Below are 17,194 nucleotides of genomic sequence, written 5' to 3'. Positions count from 1 at the left end.
TAAGAGACTCTTAAAAACTGAGAACAAACTGAGGGTTGATGGGGGGGGTGGGAGGGAGGGGATGGGTGGGTGATGGGTATTGAGGAGGGCACCTTTTGGGAGGAGCACTGGGTGTTGTATGGAAACCAATGGAAAACAATACATTTCATATGTTGAAAAAAAAAAGTGAAAACATCTTGCAATTTGAAAACAAATGGCCTACACCATTTTACTACTATGATGTAGTATAACTATAATTTAAGATATCTTATGTAGACATTGATATAAAGGGATCACAAGTTTTAACCTCACCTTAACCATAAAGAAACACCCTCCAAAGGTGATAATCAAAGGCCAAATCTCAGTCAGAGGTGGCTACTAAAAATACTTTTACTATCTTTATCTCTCACCAACCAGAGGCCTTAGAATTAGCAACATAAATGTTAGAAATGGGTTTTTATTGGCCATGTTCAGAATTAGTGATATACAGACTGAATAAAAATATTTGGGGATAATCCATGCCCTTGCGTTAACAGGACAAATGAATCTGGAGGGTCACCCTTTGGAGTAGAACCTGAGGGTAGGTCCACCAAAAAAGTCCTGAGTCTAGCCACGAGTTTAGAGTATTCTGGTGCCTGATAAACATTTGCGTGACAATTTTCAGGAGCAGGAATCTTTCACAAAAAGAGTTCTTGGAGCACTGAAAAAAAACAGAACTTGGACTTCATCAAACTTACAGAACTTCTTACGTGTGGGCATATTTGCTTGCTAATGTCTATGCGTTGGCAAAATGTGACTTTGGGGGTAGCCTAGTAGCAAGATTGTGACAAAGGCAATCTATGGCCTGCACCTAACTCATTGGCAACTCCCCAGTATGTACTTTAAAAAAACCCTAATGGCCATTCTTTGACTAACCTAGCTTAATAACCTAGTTTACTAATAACCTAGTTTACTAATAGATATCTAAAACACAGTTCCTTGGACTCCCAATTTCTTGGTACCGGGATCTGAATAAAAAGGCAAGCTCCTGAGGCACCAAACAAGAAAAAAACAAGATTACTATTTCATGCCCCCCTGGGATGTTCTCACTAACAACCCTAGAGAATTAACATTTAACCAGAGAAGGGTGAGTCTGTCAGAAAAATGAAGTTGTCAATGAGGATTTCATATATATGTATTTCCAAAGTGGGTATCACATTTCATTCAAAAAGCTTATGCCTTCAGAAAACATGAACGTATTTGTAAAGAAAATGAAAAATGACTGGCTAATTTCTATCCGTTAACATCTTTAGAAATTTATGAGGAATTCTAGATTCAGACTTCCTTATAAGGAAGTCTGGATGGAGCAAATATATTCCACCCTAACTTTCTCACTGAATGCAACTCAACTAAAAAACCTTGGACAGGAAGCATGGAACAGTTACCTAAGGACTAATAAAAATAAATGGAAGCAGGCAGACTTGGAAGTAACACAAAAGTCCACCCAATTGGTAATGGATTTTGTTTTCCTACCTTATCTCGTGACCTGGAACCAAAAGAAACCCAGAACTGCACTCTGGGTACAGAAAAGAGCTCTGAGGAAAGCCCTCTATTTCTAGTCTAGGGAGCAGGAAAGAGGACTCCTACAGATCACAGTGAATGGGGGAAATCTCATTTTCTGTCTGTTTTTCCCACTCTGTCCTGTTTTAACTCCTAGGCAATTCCACAGTGATAGCAGCCTAAGAGCAGTGGTGACCAAGCAAGCATATAAAACTTCAAAGGGGTTGGGGTGCCTGGGTGGTTCAGTCGGTTAGGCGGCTGACCTCGGCTCAAGTCATGATCTCACAGTTCATGAGTTCAAGCCCCGACTCAGGCTCTGTGCTGACAGCTCAAAGCCTGGAGCCTGCTTCAGATTCTGTCTCCATCTCTCTGCCCCTCTTCTGCTCATGCTCTGTCTGTCTCTCTGTCTCTCAAATATAAAAAAAAAAAATAAAACATAAAAAAAATTTTAAACTTCAAGGGAGGTAAATCTTGCTGACTAGAGGAACTGTGTTCCCAAAGGATAAGAATCCTTCCTGCTTTTATCTTTTTTTTTAAGTTGATTTATTTTGAGAGAGAGAGAGCACATGTGGTGGAGGGGCAGAGAGAGAGAGGGAGAGAGAGATTCCCAAGTAGGCTCCACACCAGCAGTGCAGAGCACGATGCGGGACTCAAACCCAACAACCAAGAGACCATGACCTGAGCTGAAACCAAGAGTTGGACACTTAACCGACTGATCCACCCAGACTGAGCCACCCAGGTGCCCCTTTGCTGCTTTTACTCTCTATTCTCTTGCCACTTAGCCTCAGAGACAGACACAATCATAAGAAGTACATGGGAGAGTAAGGAAACTAAAACTCGAGCTTTCTGGCCAGATGACCAAAAAAGGGAGTCCTTAAGGGCCAAAACGTGTTGAGGAAATCTCAAAGAGGGAGCTCCCTCAAGAAAACCGTCCCATAAGGTACGAACTCCAGGGCTTATCCATGCATTATGCATGCGTGGAACTGACTCTAAACAGCAGAAGGTGGTTGCAGGCTGACTGCCTACTACAATATCATCATCATCATCATCATCATCATCATCATCATCACCAATACCAACAACAGTGAGCATTCTCCACAAGAATTAAGCTACACTCAGGGCCATGTCCGGGATACAATTCAACATTTATCTACATTTAAAGAACCATGAAAGTCTCATAACCCATAAGGGAAAAGACAAAAACAGAAACTCCACAATGATACTGATGTTAGAAACCTGTTACACAAAGACTTTAAAGCAGCTATTACAATTATACTACATTAAGTACAAATGAATGGAAAAACAGAAACTCTCAAGCAAAAACAAGGAAAATTTAAAACCAAAAAATACAATTGCCAAATTAAAAATTCACTAGGTGAGTTCAACAGTACAATGGACATGACAGAGGAAAAAGTCAGTGCACTTAAAGACCAATTAATAGAAATTATCCAATCTGAAAAGCAGAGAGAAAAAAATATTGGGGGGAGAAAAACTGAACAAAGCCTCAGACTTGTGAGGTAACATCAAAACGTTTGATATTTGTGTCATCAAAGTCTTGGAAAGAGGAAAAGAGTGCTAGACAGAAAATAGCTGAAGAAATATTAGCTGAGAATTTCTTAAAGATGGCAAAAGACAAACACAGATTCAAAAGATCAGTAAATCCCAAAGAGAATAAACACAAAGAAATTCACACCCAGACACATCACAATAAAACTGCTAAAATTTAAGAGTAAAAATCTTAAAAGCAGTCAGACGAGAGTAACACATTACATATGGGGCAAAACAATTTGAACGACTATGGATTTCTTATCAGAAACCAAACTGACTATAAGGCAGTGAACGTTTTTCAAGTACTAAAAGAAAGTAACTGTCAACACAGAATTCTATAACTAGTGAAAATATCTTTCAAGAGTAATAGCAAAGTAAAATTCTCAGGTTAAAAACAAAACAAAACAAAACAAAACAAAACAAAACAAAACAAAACAAAACAAAACAACAAAGAGAATTTGTTGCCAGAAGATCTGCTCTAAAAGAAATACTTTAAGCCAGTTCTTCAGGTAGAAGGGAATGATACCAAAGGGAACCTGAGACTTCAGGAATGAACACATGTGAGCAACAGAAATAATGAGAGAAAGTAATGAGAGTATTTTTTCTTTTCTTAAGCTACTATGTGTGATGTTTGAAAGCAAAGGCTTTCAGTGTTTGTAGATGTAATACACATGACAAATACACTATAAAGTAGGAGGTAAAGGGATATTATATGGTGGGGTGGCTTCAACATTTCACCTGAAGTGGTAAAATATTAATTCTAGATACACCATGAAAAGCCAAATATGTATACTGTAATCTCTAGAGTAACCACTAAAACTATGCAGAGAGATTGAATCCATATAATTTGTTGGAGTCACTCTGATCCACCATGTAGATCTGTATTCAGTATCATTTGGATTTGGAAAAGTGTTGATTATATTATTGCTGTATAATAAAATTTTTATTAAAACTGCATCAAATGAAAATTATGGAGATCATCAAAAATCAATAGAAAAATTAAAAATACTAAAAAATATTCAAATAATCCCAAACACAAGAAAACAGAGGAAGCAAAAACAAATATTAGACAAATCCAAACAATAACTGCATTAAATGTAAATAGTCTAAATATACTGTTTAAAAGATTGTGAGAATGGGTTAAAAAACAAGATCCATCTTTGAATCTCAGTTCTTAATAAGCACTGTGTCCTTGAGCAAGTTACTTATTTGAGACTGTTGCTGATCTGTAAGAGGGATGCAAAAATGCCTACCTCTCAAGGCTGCTGTAAGGATTAAATGACAGTATAACAACATCCATTCTAAAGTGAATTCTAATCCCCAGAATCACATCGAAAGAAGTTATTATAAAAAAGCAACAGGTTGCTTTTGATCCAAGTGTTAACTAACTTTACTATGACAATAATTGCACAATATATGTGTATCAGATCTTGATACCGTATGTACGCCTCAAACTTACACAATGTTATATGTTAATCATATCTTAATAAAACCAGGGGGAGAGAAAAAACAAGATCCAACTATTTACCATCTACAAGAAACCTACTTTAAATAGAAGTTAGAAAATAAAAGGATAGAAAATGACATACCACATAAACACTAACAAAAAAACCTGAAGTAGCAGTATTCACATTAGACAAAGCAGGCTTTGAAGCAAGGAAATTAACAAGGGTCATTACATAATGATAAAAGACTCAATTCATTGGGAAGACCTAACAATCCTAAAGGTGTCTGCATCCACCTAACTAGAGAGCCTCAAAGTAAATGAAGCAAAAGCTAACAGAACTGAAAGAAGAAATAAACAAATCCACAATTATATATGGAGACTTCAATACTCCTTTCTTGGTAATCAACAGAACAAGGAGACAAAAAAACCAGCCAGAATACAGAACTGAACAACATTATTAGCCAACTGGTGTCGAAATGACACCCGTACCCAAACTAATAGAACAACACTATTAGCCAAATGTCAAACTGACATTTATAGAACACTCCACAGAGGGGTGCCTGGGTGATTAGTGAGTTAAGCATCTGGCTCTTGATTCTGGCTCAGGTAATGATCTCACAGTTCATGAGTTCAAGCCCTGCATCAGGCTCTGCTTTGGCAGTGTGGAGTCTGCTTGGGATTCTCTCTCTCCCTCCCCACTCGTGCTCTCCCACAAAATAAATACATAAACATTTTTTAAGAATTTAAAAATGTAGATCCACACAAAAGTAGCAAAACAGACGTTTTTTCAAGTGTACATGAGAAATTCACTAAAATAGAACATATCAAACCTTAATAAATTTAAAAGAACTAAGGTCATACAAAGTATATTCTCTGACCACAATGGAATTAAACTAGAAATCATTAACAGAAAGACAACTGCAAAATATCCAAGTACTGTACTTAGAAATTAAAACCCTTCTTTTTTTTTTTTTTAAGTTTATTATTTTGAGAGAGAGAGAGGGTGTGAGCACACCTGTGAGAACAGGGGAAAAGCAGAGAGGGTGAGAGAGGGACAAAGAGAATCCCAAGTGCTGACAGCACAGAACCCGATGTGGGGCTTGAACCCACAAACTATCAGACCATGACCTGAGCCAAAACCAAGAGTCAGTCACTTAACCAAATGAGACACCCAGGTGCCCCAAAACACTTCTCAATAATTCATGAGCCAAAGATTAAACCTCAAGGGAAATTAGAAAATATTTTGAACTAAAATAAAGTAAGCAATATATCAAAATTTGTGGGGTCCTGCATACAGAGGGAAATTTATAGCATTAAATTCTTACATTAGAAAAGAAGGTCTCAAGTCAACAATCCAAGTTTTCACTTTAAAGAAACTAGAAAAAGAGCAAAGTAAGCCAAAGCAAGCATTAGAAAGGACATAAAGAGCAGAAATCATAAAAACTGAAAAACAGTAGTGGAAAAAAATAAACCAAAATCTAGTTCTTTGAAATGATAATAAATATGATAATAATGATAAACCTCTAGCCAAACAGACCAAGGAAAAAGACAAAGGGCACAGATTATCAATATCAGAAATGAAGGAAGAGCTATCACTACAGATCCCACAGATAAACTCACACAAGAAGAAATAATATGAACAATTCTGCAACTATTAAAGAAATGAAAATTTTAGTTAAAAACCTTCTGAAAAAAAAATTCCTAAGATATAGTCTGGAATTATTTCAAATAGGAACCATTTTATTGGACTCACAGAGAAAAACTCATATATAAAGACTCTTCCTAGGGTGCCTGGATGGCTCAGTAGGGCAGACAACCCACTCTTGTTCTTGGCTCAGGTCATCTCATGATTTGTGATATACAGCCCCAAATCAAGCCCCACAAGCATAGGTCTCTGTGCGGAAAACAGGAGCCTGCTTGGGATTCACTCTCTCCCCGCCCCCCGCTCCTCCCCTAAAATAGAACCTATCAAACCTTAATAATTTTTAAAAAACTATATTTAAAAGAGTGCACGCACTTGCTCACTCTTAAAATAAACTTTAAAAAAGGCACTTTTTTTTCAACTTTTATTTATTTTTGGGACAGAGAGAGACAGAGCATGAACGGGGCAGGGGCAGAGAGAGAGGGAGACACAGAATCGGAAACAGGCTCCAGGCTCTGAGCCATCAGCCCAGAGCCCGACGCAGGGATCGAACTCACGAACCGCGAGATCGTGACCTGCCTGAAGTCGGACGCTTAACCGACTGCACCACCCAGGCGCCCCAAAAAAGGCACTTTTTTTTAATATATACTTGCACTCATTTTGTAGTTTTGTAATTCAAAAGTCTAGTTAACTTGCTATAAAACATACACATCTCCATTGATAGTAATGGAAAATAATACATACTGTGTTGTATTCAACTCAGTTTTTATCAATACTTCTTGATCTCTCATCAATATGGTCAGTATGGCCATTTCTTTTTTTTTTTTTTTTAATGTTTCTATTTAATTTTGCAAGAGAGAGACAGAGAGTGAGTTTGGTGAGGGGCAGAGAGAGAGAGGGAGACACAGAATCTGAAGCAGGTTCCAGGCCATGAGCTGTCAGCACAAAGCCCGATGTGGGGCTCAAACCCACGAACTGCAAGACCATGACCTGAGCTGAAGTCGGACACTTACTGACTGAGCCACCCAGGTGCCCCAACAGTATGGCCATTTCTAAACCATCTTTGTTACTACTTTGTACTTACATTAAGCAAATTATTAACAATTCAGGAAGTCAAGAATATCACTTGACTAAGTACTCAAACGACATACTTACTAATGGTTAAATCCTATAAAGTGGGGTACCTCATTTCAAACAATTGAAGTGATCCTTAAAAGCTGTGTAAAAATCAATTACCTACTACTTAGATAATACACTGAAAAGTGCTAAAAGTATTCTATGTGAGACTGAACCATATAAAATTGCCAATTATCAACTGGGTCAACCTAGAACAGTATAAGCATTCCTTGTTATGTTTCAGTGTTCTCAAGACTGCTAGTCACTTCTGTCAGAATGGTATGGTATTATAATGAATTACCTTGGGGACTGAAATTCACACATTTACCAAACATCTTCTATAGATTTTTCATAACAAAGGTTATTTGCAAATCTAGGATATGAATATGTACTAGGAAAGGAGTATTTTATGTATAGAATGTTTGTTTTGCTCAACACTTTTTATGAGTATGCTATTTTTAATTCTTAAAAAAACATAAGCCCTGTTATCTGAAACATGGATTCACTATGGTGTAAGGATTAAGATCCATCAAGCCTCAAAATATAAAAACTGAGCACCAAAAACCATAAAATACCTAGGAATAAATCTAACCAAAGAGGTGAAAATCTATACACTGACAACTATAGAAAGCTTATGAAAGAAAGTGAAGAAGACACAAAAAAATGGAAAAATATTCCATGCTCCTGGACAGGAAGAACAAATATTGTTAAAATGTCAATACTACCCAAAGCAATCTACATGTTCAGTGCAATCCCTATCAAAATAACACCAGCATTCTTCACAGAGCTAGAACAAACAATCCTGAAATTTGTATGGAATCAGAAAAGACCCCAAATAGCCAAAGCGATCTTGAAAAAGAAAACCAAAGCTGGAGGCATCACAATCCCCAACTTCAAGCTGTATTACAAAACTGTAATCATCAAGACAGTATGGTACTGGCACAAAAACAGACATTCAGATTAATGGAACAGAATAGAGAACCCAGAAATGGGCCCACAAACATATGGCCAACTAATCTTTGACAAAGCAGGAAAGAATATCCAATGGAATAAAAACAGTCTCTTCAGCAAGTGGTGCTGGGAAAACCAGACAGCAACATGAAGAAAAATTAATCTGGAGCACTTTTTTACACCATACACAAAAATAAACTCAAAATGGATGAAAGACCTAAACGTAAGACAGGAAGCCATCAAAATCCTCGAGGAGAAAGCAGGCAAAAACCTCTTTGATCTTGGCCACAGCAACTTCTTACTCAACATGTCTCCAGAGGCAAGAGACACAAAAGCAAAAATGAACTATTGGGACCTCATCAAAATAAAAAGCTGCTGCACAGCGAAGGAAACAATCAGCAAAACTAAAAGGCAACCAACGGAATGGGAGAAGATATTCACAAACAACATATCAGATAAAGGGTTAGTATCCAAAATCCATAAAGAACTTATCAAATTCAACATCCAAAAAACAAGTAATCCAGTGAAGAAATGGGCTAAAGACATGAATAGACATTTCTCCAAAGACATCCAGATGGCCAACTGACACATGAAAAAATGCTCAACTCTGGAAAACAGTATGGAGATTCCTCAAAAAATTAAAAATACAACTACCCTATGACCCAGCAACTGCACTACTAGATATTTATCCAAGAGATACAGGTATCTGTTTTGAAGGGACACATGCACCCCAATGTTTATAGCAGCACTATCCACAATAGCCAAAGTATGGAAAGAGCCCAAATGTCCATCGATGGATGAATGGATAAAGAAGATATGGTATACATATACGTGTATATATATATATATATATATATATATATATATATGGATGGAACTAGAGGGTATTATGCTAAGCAAAATTAGTCAGAGAAAAACAAATATCGTATGACTTCACTCATATGAGGACTTTAAGATACAAAACAGATAAGCATAAGGGAAGGGAAGCAAAAATAATATAAAAACAGGGAGGGGGATGAAACAGGAGACTCTTAAATATGGAGAACAAACAGAGGGTTGCTGGAGGGGTTGGGGGGGGGGTGGCTAAATGGATAAGGGGCATTAAGGATATCTACTCCCAAAATCATTGTTGCACTATATGCTAACTTGGATATAAATTTTAAAAAATGATAAACATGGTTAAAAACAATTTTTTAAAAAGAGATATTTTCACATTGTTCCAAAGGTAAGTCAATAATATTTATGCCACATCCTAAAAAGAGTTTCCTTTTATTTTGGGTGCTATAAATGTAAATTTGTAAGTACTTTATGTTTATTTCAAAGAGAAAGCAAGTTTCACAATGCATAAAAGATAAAGTAAGTTACCTATTGCATTTGTGGAAATGTAATGATAAATGTGACAAGCACTATTTGCTCAATCTGATTTTATGCAACACGGGTGAAAAAAAAATGCAAATATTTAGGGAATTTTGACACCCATCCATGAGCTTCAGCTAAAAATTATCGTCTTTTCCATTTACAACCACCACAAAGAGTGAATGAACTGCTCAACCTAATTATATCAATCTCTTCCCAGTGATGTTTCTGTGTCACAGAATGATTGTGGTTATTTTAGGTGATGTTTTTAAACGATAATATTTTGTTAAGATATAATTTTCATACAGCATATTTAATCCTTTCTTAGTGTAAAGTTTTGTGACTATTGACAAATGCATACAGTTCTGCAACTATAACAGCCAAAATAAAGGAAAATCCATCAACCCCCCAAAAAATATACATTAAAAACTGAGAATGCAACAAGATTTCTAAGATCGTAACATTCCTTTGCTCAAAACCCTTCAATATCTTATCTCAGAGTCAAAGTCCTCACTGTGGTCTGCAGCCATTTCCTGCTACTCTCATCGCTCCTCTACTCCACCAGGGGTTTCCAGCAGTTCCTCAAACATGCCAACACACTCCCTCCTCAGGGCCTTTGTACTAACTTCGGTTGCCAGGAATGCTCCTCAAAGGTATCCACAATGGCTCCCCTCCTCATCTCCTCCAGATGCCTGCTTAACTGTCATCTCAGAAAAGGCTTTTTCTGACCAACATATTAAAACAGTACCCCTACTATAAGCCACTGTATTTTTTCCCCCTTGTTCTATGGTCTGGTCTTCCCCCAAACAGAATACAAACTACAAGGAAGAGAGTCCTTTGTTTCACTCCTTGCTGTCCTCAGTCTTGAACAGTTGCAGGATCTCAGTAAGAATCTGCTGAACAAGACGCTGCACAAAGACTTTCCAACTAAAACTTCTGCCACAGATACGGGGGGGGGGGGGGGGGGGGAGGCTAACAGTTCGTAATCCTGAAGGGTCTGCTACGTAGCAACTAGTCTTCAGAAGAAAACATTTTATTCTCAATAAAATATACTCACGAACGGCTGCTTTCCCTAAAGGCGAAGCATTAATGCTACGTGCATTCGTGCTGCAGGCCTGTTGGCACAGACTGCTTTGGTTTATCGCACAAGACTTTCACAAAGTAATTTTCCCACGAACCAAGAAATTCTGGCTAAAGATACTTTAGGAAAAATATTAGTGGGGTTAATCTACTAATGATATATACAAGGCGTAGGAAAGACAATATACGAGTCCAAACCTCACACAGAGAGAAAAATACCAGAAACAGGAATTGGGAGTGTTTGCCCCTTGAGACACTGAGAGAGAAAAAGTCCGAGGATTGCACCCCCTTTATCTTGGCGCCAGCCATGGTACGAACACTCAGTTCGGGGGTGCAGGGCGTAGTGTCCCCGCAAGGGGTCTGGGAGGGCGAGGCCCGGACTCCGAGTAGAATGGGAGTGGTGGATCCGGGCTATAGATTTTCCGTAGAAAATCTCTTTTCCATGGATTTTTCGTTCAGGAGAAAAGGGAGTGCTGACTGCGTCTACCCGCTCCCAAAATGGCTTGGGGGACGGTTGATGAGGGCAGACCCCTCTCCTTCCCCAGGGACGGTCCAGGCCCCAGCAGGAGCCCAGTCTCCGGCTCACCCGGCTCCCGGTTGATCTCGATGTCGAAGTGGCACTGCGGCCGGTCCTGCGCCCCCATCGCGACCGAGGCGGCGGCAAGAGCTAGGAGAAAGGGGGAGGAAAGCGGTCAGGGCGGGAGCTAGGGCGGAGGCTGGGGCGGAGCCCGCGCCACGGTCGCCTCGCGCCGGCCTGCCTCGACACCACGGGAGGCTGAGACGGGGTCCCCTCCAGCGCCGGGCCTCCCGACTCCCAAGTACCGCGCACACACATGCGGGCGAGCTCTTCACCTGGTTAGCCTCCAGCCTGAGCAGCTCCCCGTAAGCAGAGGAGAAAGCAATGCCACCGCGGCGGTCGGAGCCCAACGCCACTAACCGACCACCACCCCCTCCCCAGGGCCCGGCCTCCCAGTGCCACGCTAAACCCCGCGAGAGTCGGGACAAATACCGCGAGAGCACTGTCTCCAAGGGGGTGTTTAACTGAAGGGTGCGCGCGCAGGTGGGCGTGTCTGGGGGCTCCAGAGGAGCTTCTGGCCCGAAGCTCCCATACCTGAGCTGGTCCTTTTTTGCCCCGCCCCGGAGTCAGTCGCCCAATCTGGGAGCTGAGATCACGCCTGCACTCTCTACTTCCTCTCGCCCTCCTTCTGGAGCCGTGAGCGTCCGCGCTTTTTCCGGTGTCGCGGTGCTTCCGTGTTGTCTACACCTGTGAGCAAGCAGTGAGAAATTAAGTCGTTGACGTCTAGTCAACCGACCGATCTGTTCGCCTGTTTTCCTTTTCGCAAGGAGTAGTTAAGACGCTCTCCTCCTGTTAGACTGTCTCATTTCAAAAGCCTTTTAGGTTGAGATGTGCGTTCGTTCCCTCTTTGGCTCCAGCGTCCCCGGAATAGTTTTCTGTTCGTGGCCATTCTACTTCTTTTGTCAAGGGTCAGTTCAAGACCATTCCCGTTTTTTTTTTATTCCTTTTCGTCTTATTGAATGCGAGAGTTCTGTGTACAAATGTTTTGTTAAACGAGTGAGACGTATATGTTCTAAGTACAAATCTTTTTTTTTCATATATAATTGCGAATGTTTTCTCCTCAGCTGGGCCTTTTCGTTGTTTAGACGGTGGTTGTGCGAAGCAGTTTTTAATTTTAGTGAAGGCACTTGATCAATTTCTCGTATGGTTTGTGCTCTTTCTGTGCTAAGAAATCTCTGCTTACCCCAAGCTCCTGAAGATTTTCTCCTGTGTTTTCTTCCAGAAGTTTTATAGTCTTAATTTTTACGTGTAAGAATACGATCTATTGGAACTTTTCATTGTGGTGCCAGGTAGAGGTTGAGGTTCATTTGACACCCCCCTCCCCCATGAAAACAGAGTAGTCCCACCACCTTGGTTGAAAAAACTGCGTTTTATCAATTGAATTACCTTGGTTTTGCGACCACTTATTATTCTATTTCTGCAGTTACTTTGTTACACTGTTCCATGTACCTATCTTTATGCCCGGGCCACACTGTTTTGTTTTTGTTTTATTTTCTTAAAACTGTAGGGGCGCCTGGGTGGCTCAGTCGGTTAAGCATCCGACTTCGGCTCAGGTCATGATCTTACAGTCCGCGGGTTCGAGCCCCGCGTCAGGCTCTGTGCTGACAGCTCAGAGCCTGGAGTTTGCTTTGGATTCTGTGTCTCCCTCTCTCTCTCTGCTCCTCCCCTGCTCATACTCTGTCTCTCTCTGTCTCAAAAATAAATAAAAACATTAAAGAAAAAAATTTAAAACTAAAATACACACTGCCTAAAATTGTCATTTAACTCAAATGTAAAATTTGGAGACATTAAGTACATTAACATTGTTGTGCAATCATTACCACCAATCTATCCACAGAACATTTTTCATCTTGGAAAACTGAAACTCTGTATCCAACTGTATTCTCCCCTCTACCCAGCCTCAGGCAACCACTCTTTTTTTTTTTTTTTTTTTTTTACTTTATTATGGTAAGAACACTTAACATGACATCTACCCTCTTAACAGATTTTTAAATGTACAATGCGGTATTGTTACCAGTAGACAAAATGTACAGCAAGTTTTTAGAATTTATTCATCTTTCATAGGTCAAATTTTGTAACCCTTGATAGCAACTGCTTTCCCCCTCTTCCCATCCCCTGGCAACCACTATTTTATTCTTTGAATAAGTTTGACTCTTTTAGTTACCACATACAGGCGGAATCATGCAATATGTGTCTTTCTGTGATTGACCTGTTTCACTTAGCATAATGTTCTCGAGTTTCAACCCTGTTACCACATATTGCGGGATTTCCTTCTCTTTTTTTTTTTTTTTTTTAAGGCTAAATAATAACCGCATTGTGTGAGTATACCATATTTCCTTTATTCACCAGCAGATGGACACTTGGGTTGCTTCTACCTTTTGGCTATTGTGATAATATGGCTATCGGGAGGAGGGTACAAATATTTCTTTGAGAGCCTACTTTCAATTCCTTTGGGTACATACCCAGAAGTGGGATGGCTAGGTCCTAAGCTGATTCTGTTTTTATGAGGAACTGCACTATTTTACACTCCCATCAGCAATGCACAAGGTTTCGATTTCTCAGCATCCTCCCCAACACTTGTCATTTTCTGCTGTTGTTTTGTTTTAATAATTACCATCCTGATGAGTCTGAAGTGGCACACTGTTTTGATTACTGTAGCTTTATAGTAAATTTAAAAATCAGGGTCACGGGGCACCTGGGTGGCTCCGTCGGTTGAGCGTCTGGCTTCAGCTCAGGTCATGATCTCGTGGTTCGTGGGTTCGAGCCCGGTGTGGGGCTCTGTGCTGACAGCTGAGAGCCTGGAGCCTGCTTGGGATTCTGTGTCTCCCTCTCTCTCTGCCCCTCCCCCACTCATGCTCTGTCTTTCTCAGCCTCTCAAAAATAAAGAAACGTAAAAAAAAAAAAAAATTTTTTTTTTTTAATCAGGGTCACAGAGGTGGTTTCTAATTTGTTTTTGCACTTGTGCCACCTTGTAAAGTACAGAGACTTTCTGCACCACAGTGGAAGTGCTGTCTCTGTCAGGTTGCCATTTTCACCTCTCTAAAAGTCCAGCATCTCTATCAAAGCAACAGTCTCCTGGGGTTCACATTTGTAACCTAGGCTGAATTGAGAAGTTAGTGGTCCTGGGTCTGATTTTGCTTACAGTGTTACAGCTGACCATTTATAGGTTTGGAAAAAAGTGAAATGTACATTGCCTACTTTGAGATGAAATGGGTTGGTAAAACCGACTTTCATACAAAGACTTGTGGAAGGAAGAAAAGCATTGCCATGGGGAATAATTTGTCATTACTATGCTTTGGGGCAGCTGACTTCAATGTAACTAGACTTTAGGGCTCTGGAATGTAGTAGTGTACTTAATTTGGGGAGTATTTAAAATGCATTAAATCTCCTGGAATTCGTTTTTATCTTGCCACTCCAGTAAAGTCTCCTTCCTCCCCCCTCCTCCTCCAGTAAAGTCTCCTGATCAAATGATCTGGGGCAAATCACTTTGATCCTGGAGTTCAGTGACTTCATCTGGAAAATAAGCAGGATGAAATACATTCTAAGTTCCCTCCTTGCTCAAAATTCTTTTATTCTGTCCTGTGAATTAAAATTATATTTCACAGGATTTGAGCATAAGGTATGCTATTCAGGCTGTGGTTAAGGCGAAGGAACTCTTGGGAGAAGGCAGGCCTAGGGCCAGCATGCGCCAAAAGGACTGATACCTCCTCCCTCTTCCTCCAGAGTAGAAAATTCATATCCAAGGAGTTTACAAACTCAGGCTTGATTTGGAGAACCTTAGTAGCAGGAATATTCAGGTGTTGATTCTGAGTTTTAAGACTTTTACAGTGGGATCACACCAGCAGTTGGCACTTTAATGGATAGGACCCTGGCAAAACTAATCAGGAGTGCTGGTCGGGAAATTTAGATGAAACATAATTTTCTAGAAAAGAGAAATTGCCAAAATTGACTCAAAAGAAATAGAAGGCCTAAATAAACTAGCAACCATTGAAAAAATTGAATTAGTAACCCCTAATTTCTTTCCAAACAACTGTGTAGGACATTTTGACATAGCCAGATGGGAAATTTGATAATGGTCTAGATAGTAGGTGAAAACAAGGAAACACACTTAATTTTGTTAGCCATCTAATAATGAATAATGAACATAAGGATAATGACATTTTGGTTATGCAAGAAAATGTCCTTTGTTTTTTAGATATAATGAATGAAACAAATGTGGCTTAATCTTGATAATTGTATCTAGGTGAGAGGTATATGGGGATTTTTGAGCAAGCTATGTTCTCTACTTTTATATTTCTTTGAAATGACTCATAATAAAACCATTATGACCAAACATAGTCTTCCTTTCTGAAAAACACAGGTTCCACATTGGTTCATAGGCACATTTTACCAGACCCTTAAGGATCAATAATCTTTTCTCAATCACAGTATTTTAGAAAATGGAAAAAGAGAGCTACCTAACTTATCTTGTTATACCAATACCAAAGACAGGGCAAGAAAGTTATAGACCAATCTCATTATAAACATAGATTTAAAAATCAAATAAAATATTAGGAAATAGAATGTAGCAGCATTTAAACCCCTAAATGTTCCTGACCTAGTTGGCTTTAACTCTGGAAGGCAAAGATGGTTCAAGATCAGAAAATCTATTCATATAATTGATCATATTAACAGAATAAAGAAAAGGCATATGATTATCCCAGTGTATGGTGTACTGGTTATCTATTGCCTCTAAGTTCCTTCAGTATATCCACTATAATACACAGGGATCCCTACCAAAGTAATTTTTATGTTTTTATAATTTAGGGAAAGGAGAAAAAAGGTGAACAAAAGGGAGAAAAGGAATCCAGTGAGAAGATACATATACAATTCTACCTTATTTGCTTATACCATTTTTTTTTTTTTTTAAATTTTTTTTCAACGTTTTTTATTTATTTTTGGGACAGAGAGAGACAGAGCATGAACGGGGGAGGGGCAGAGAGAGAGAGGGAGACACAGGATCGGAAACAGGCTCCAGGCTCCGAGCCATCAGCCCAGAGCCCGACGCGGGGCTCGAACTCACGGACCGCGAGATCGTGACCTGGCTGAAGTCGGACGCTTAACCGACTGCGCCACCCAGGCGCCCCGCTTATACCATTTTTTAATTAAAGGCTATCCTATATCTTAAATAGGGAATTGTGCAGAAAAGAATCAATAGGCCCAAGACTGCTATCTTTAGAAAAGCCTGCCTAAAAGGCTGCTCTGTGGGTAGAATCAGGGAACTTGAATGGTAATCAATTTCCTATGCTTATTGAAAACTTCAGTTGAATGATTAGAATGCTTTATTATGCCTGAACTATTTGAGCAAACGATCTGGTGAACACCTGTTTTCCTGCTGTGGATCCGGAAACTGGGTATGTACTAGGCAGAGGATATATACGTATGTGACCAGCCCCCAGTAAGAACTTTTGGCACTCAGTCTCTAATGAACTTCCCTGGTGGACATTTCTCACATGTTGTTATGATTCATCCCTGGAGGAATTAAGCTTATCCTGTGTGATTCCACTGGGAAAGGGATGTTTGAACCTAGTTGCCTCTGGGTTTCACCCCATGTGCCTTTTCCCTTTGCTGATTTGCTTTGTATTCTTTTGCTATAAAAAGTTATAGGTACGAGTATATATGCTGAGTCCTGTGAGTCCTCCTAGCCAATCATCAAACCTGGAGGTAACCTTAGGACCTAAACATAGCAAAAGAAGTATTACCAGAATTTGATAACAATATCTATATTGAAATTTTTTAAATACATTTTTTGAAATCCTAGATTTATTCTTTTGTGGGAAACAAGTAGACTTCCATTTGACAGAAAAATGGACATTTTGAGAGAATAACATTCTCACGATATTAGTCAAGAGCAGATGGGCTTTCCCACGGGAGTCAGGGGACATGGCTGTGGCAGATCCCAGCATATATTCTTACAGCC

The 17,194-nt window shown here is 39.6% G+C and overlaps 1 protein-coding gene across 14 annotated transcripts in view; it reads right to left on the bottom strand.

The window, feature by feature from the left end:
- Positions 1-11,644, bottom strand: part of NKTR (natural killer cell triggering receptor) — a 62,698-nt gene extending 51,054 nt beyond the window's left edge. For all 14 annotated transcript variants that reach the window (XM_047874043.1, XM_047874031.1, XM_047874032.1 and 11 more), the window contains exons 1-2: positions 11,511-11,644; positions 11,245-11,325 (exon numbers count right to left, since the gene is read on the bottom strand). In XM_047874043.1, coding sequence (XP_047729999.1) covers positions 11,245-11,302 — 58 coding nt within the window. In that variant the 5' untranslated portion in view covers positions 11,303-11,325; positions 11,511-11,644. The remainder of the gene's footprint in view (positions 1-11,244; positions 11,326-11,510) is intronic.
- Between the last annotated feature and the right edge of the window lie 5,550 nt (positions 11,645-17,194).

This window comes from Prionailurus viverrinus, chromosome C2, assembly GCF_022837055.1.
Source record: "Prionailurus viverrinus isolate Anna chromosome C2, UM_Priviv_1.0, whole genome shotgun sequence".
Lineage (NCBI taxonomy): Eukaryota > Metazoa > Chordata > Mammalia > Carnivora > Felidae > Prionailurus > Prionailurus viverrinus.
The sequence above is the reverse complement of the archived record's forward strand: the minus strand, read 5'-3'. Positions and strand labels throughout refer to the sequence as shown.